The sequence below is a fragment of the Coffea eugenioides genome, chromosome 9 (assembly GCF_003713205.1).
Source record: "Coffea eugenioides isolate CCC68of chromosome 9, Ceug_1.0, whole genome shotgun sequence".
Classification (NCBI taxonomy): domain Eukaryota; kingdom Viridiplantae; phylum Streptophyta; class Magnoliopsida; order Gentianales; family Rubiaceae; genus Coffea; species Coffea eugenioides.
In genome coordinates, this window is record NC_040043.1 from 5,695,718 (window position 1) to 5,700,102 (window position 4,385).

The 4,385-nt window shown below is 37.4% G+C and overlaps 1 protein-coding gene across 1 annotated transcript; it reads right to left on the reverse strand.

Annotated features, from left to right (window-relative positions):
• Nucleotides 1-1,410: 1,410 nt before the first annotated feature.
• LOC113782809 (flavonol sulfotransferase-like) lies at nt 1,411-2,961 on the reverse strand. The gene has a single exon (XM_027328734.1). It carries the CDS (start codon nt 2,848-2,850, stop codon nt 1,831-1,833), a length of 1,020 nt encoding a protein of 339 aa, XP_027184535.1. The 5' UTR covers nt 2,851-2,961; the 3' UTR covers nt 1,411-1,830.
• Between the last annotated feature and the right edge of the window lie 1,424 nt (nt 2,962-4,385).

The window sequence follows — 4,385 nt, forward strand, 5'->3', positions numbered from 1 at the left end:
AAAAACGTACAAATTGAAGCCTTCCATCAGCCAAAAAAAAAAAAAAAACCTAGAAGGACTTGAGCGCTAAAAAGGACTTGGCAACACTGAATTCAGCAAGCAAAGAAGCTCGTTACCGCCGCCGCCACGACAAAATGGTCAAGCGACGGGCGACGAAACTTCAATAGTTATTAACGGGTAAACGGCGCCCGCCTGTATTTAATATTTATAGAGGACGTCATTCTCTCTTGTCGAAGGAAACTTTCCTGCAACTTTTGGGCAACCTTGTGGTCCCTTTGACGTGGTTCCAAGATGTTTGGTCTGATGCTCACTTTTTCCCTTTTATATTTTTTTTGGGTGGAAACCTTTGAATGTCATGATGATTAATCCAGAATCAAGCACTTTTGAACTCTTCAAAGGTTGTTTTCTCCGTTCACAAGACTAGAACCCCATTTGGCAAGTGAATTTTTTGGGTGTTTGTCTAAAACTTTACTGTATCTTATTGTAGAAGTTTTAAAAAAAAATTTTAGAGTGTGTTTTTTTTAATATTTTGAAATTTATAGTTTAAAAATTTTAAAATTTTTTTGAGATTACGGTAGTTAAAGTTTTTAAAAAACTTGTAACAGATAAACTTGGCAAAAAACTTCTCTTTCAAAGAAGACACTAACTCAAGATCCTTTTAAATGGTATCAAATTCCGTCATCGACCTCTTGACTGAACAATTGTTGGTACAATTAGGGGGGGCAATGGGGCGGGGGATCCCTCCCTCACCCCCATCCCATTGCCTATTAATTCCTCCTGCCCCCGCCCAGTCACCCGCCCCCCGTTTGCCCTGCCCCGCCTCGTTTCCCCCGTGGGATTAAAAAAAATTTATTATATAATTTCATTATAATTAAATTTGAGCAAATAATCAAGTACTAAAATATTAACATATTACCAAATTATTATTCATTGTAACTTCACAATTGAAATTCATAAAAATAATTAAACAAAAGTTATTTGAATACAATTTAATATGATAAAACAAATATAACTAAAATAATCAAGTTTTTACTTTTGATACAAATACAATCACTAAATTATTATTGTGTTTTTTTAGAAAAAAGTGTTATTGTATTAAGCGTAGTTAGAAATTTAATATAAATATATTAATAAATTTAGTGTAAATAATTAATAATTTTTATTAATAGACATGTATAATTAGTAATATAATTGATAATATCATTATATATATATATATCTTTTTTTTTTCCAAACGAGTATACTCCCCCGACTCAAACCCTGCCCCAATAGACCCCCGCGAGCATTCACACCCGTTGCCATCCCTAGGTACGGTCACTGGTCAAATGGATGGAGAAATCAAGAGATTGAGGAACAAGGTGAAGATGGCAAGGAGTCAGGTGACTATGATAGATTTAGTGACAGTGACTATGAGTTCCAAAATGAAAAAGGTGATGATGCTATTTATATATTCAAATATAAAGAAGTAGTATTATTATAGGAAACAAAAATCAAGAACAATATTCCATGCCATCACTTTTGCCCATGGTTCAAAGTTGTAATCGTGGTTGCGGTGGTGGCTCAGATTATTCCATATCGTTCTCGACATATCAGTCGCGATTTCGACGAAACACAAATTTTTGAAATATTTAATATTTTAAAAATGATAAAAAAATAATTTAAAAATTATCAAAAATAATAAAATTTTGACTTGACTCGAGATGACTCGGGGCGTTTCTATCCGTTTCGGAGACGTCTTGATCGAGTTTTCGATGATTCATTATATCAAAGTCATCTCGTTTCGATATCGGATCAGGAAGCTCGTTCCAGTGACGACTCGGCCGAGTCGTCTCAGTCTCGGTCTCGGCCGAGTCCTTGAACCATGCTTTTGCCTTCGGTTTCCTGTTCTGAAGATGAACCAAATGTGAAGCCTGAAAACTGCAGCTTTTGTTCTGTGGTGTAATCTATCATCACTTTCATATCTTCAGTTAAAAGATTCTTCCAATCGCCAACAACTCCTTTCCTGAAAAATGAATTGTTATACACCCGACCTTTCTGATAAAAACCACTCTTATTCACCTCCAAATTGCTCAAATTTCTGAAGCTGCACATTCCTATTATTTTCTCGGGGACACCTTCAATCTCTTCCTCCTGGGAAAATGGCTTCCCCATGAACTCAGCCAATTTCTTCACGTAAAAAAGTTCATCTTTCTTCAGCTCTTCATACTTTAAGAACAGCACAGTCTCGGGCCTTTCAATGCTAGCTCTCCAGAACCCCAAGACATGGTCCCAGTAAGGTCCAAATGCAGACTTGCCCTGGCAGAACAGCTCTAATTCCTCCTCCAGGGAAGGGGCCGGTTCCCTTGCATCTGGTCCCGTAGAGAGATGTTTCAATGTTTGTAACATATGCCAATATGAAGTGAACGTGTCCTTTGGTTCCCTACATATGTAAATAATCTTACATCCTGATTCTAGTATAGATTTTGGCAAGGATGTATAAGGGATATGGGTGGCTAGAAGGGGGAGCTGGGGTGTTCTGTACGAAGGATCGTCGCCAAGATCAACTTCCATATGTGGAAAGCATTCATGCGGAACGGTATTAAGCAGAGGGTTTGGGGATTGCATAAAACGATCTCTCGTTAAGATGGAAAAAGCCAAGGCCTTGAGCCATGTGGTACCTGTTTTGACAAAGCTGCACAAAAAGATGTCCTCGGGATTAGCCTTGAAATGTTCCTGGAGAGTGATGGTTGCTTCTAAGTAGACTAAAGGGAACCAAAAACCTTGGTATTCATAGAAGTCCAAGGAGGGATCTATGCCTTCTCTTTTGGGAAGAGCTGATATGATCTCGGGATATCTCATGTTGGTTTCCATAGACTACTTTCTCAAATCTTTTGAAGCTACGATAAATGTGGCTATGCTGCTGGTAACGTAGCTGAAAGAGAGGTGGACTGTGCTCTCTGCTCTGTTGAAGAGGATGAGCTGAAACTAGAAAATGCCAATGGTTATATAATTGAATTTCTTTCTTGTCCACTGGAAAGCTGAAGAGATTGGAAAAGATTCGTAGAAAGACAAGCACCACATGTTTCTCGTTCTTTTGATTCTTTTCTTCTTGGACCTTCAATGATTGCTAAAAAATGTAGAGGGCCCTCCTATCCTATCTGTCACGAACATTTTCGACAAGACTTGTCAAAAAGGAAAAGATTTATGACTTCAAAATGTATAACGTAGCAAGTACACTACACGTTATTTGGACTTGCTGTAATTTTCCATTCATGTAAACCACCCTCAAATACTCGCTTATAATTCTTTTTATCTTTTTTTAATCATTTTTTATCTCATATATATCAAATTATTATGATATATTTTTTTAATATAAAAATTTCCAAAAATAACAATCCAAACAATAAACTAAAAGAAAATAACCCTCATCTATTCATGGTACCAATTTAAACTAGAATCTTAAAACAAAATACTAATAGACATGTGCTAAACAAATAAAATGTAGAAACATGAATGAATTCCTACCTATTTACTAACCCCAAAAAATGAATTCCTACCTATTTCTATGCTAATCTTCTCTATTGCCGCAGGCCCAAAAATAGATTTTGGGTAGAAATATTTGAATATTTGTTGAAGGTAACTTTCGGACGGACTAGATACTCGTTCAAGCAAGCAAGGGAAACAAAACTGGCAGATCAGTGGTTGAATTCCTTCCACCCCCCAATCTATATTTGGAGCCTATCACCAACCATCCAAACGATTTCGAGTTATGATAATTTTCAGCTTCCTAATCTTTCTCTTGGGCATTTTCTTTCCCTTGTATACCCGTCCTGGAGTTGTTCCAGCACCAATTGATCCAAGTTCCCTATGAGTCAGATCGGAAACAGGTCTGTAGGCCTCAGCAAAGCATTGAATTAAGAAAGGTCCCAAGTCAAAATCCCAAGCAACTTCCATTCCATGGCAATTAATAGAATAGCATCCAAGTTTCATGGCAACTTTCATGCCCACTGGCGGGTCCATGAAAATAAATGAAATGTACATTTTCAAATCTCTGCGCCTGAACAAGACTCAAGGCGATGGTAGCTCTTCAAGTTTCAGCCACTCGTTGATAGTAAGAGGTTTGGTGCGACGTTTATGATTATTGGTCTGGGTCCGTATGATGCAGGTGACTATTCATATTGGGCTGTGTGAAATATGAATTATTGTTTGTGGCCCACGGGATGAAACTATTTGTCTTATTGTTTAGCGATGTTGCTTTCGTTGTCCTAAGGCTCCTGGTCCCATGTTTTAAGACAAAGTGGTCCACTCCTGGATTGTACGAATGAATTATTATTATTTGGGATCTACGGCATGTGACCATTTGTTTAATTGTTTAGCCTTGTCACTTTCATGGTCCTCCATTTTAA

Bases quoted from the DNA above. Each gene is read 5' to 3' on its own strand.
- LOC113782809 (XM_027328734.1), bottom strand. From the start codon at position 2,850: ATGGAAACCAACATGAGATATCCCGAGATCATATCAGCTCTTCCCAAA.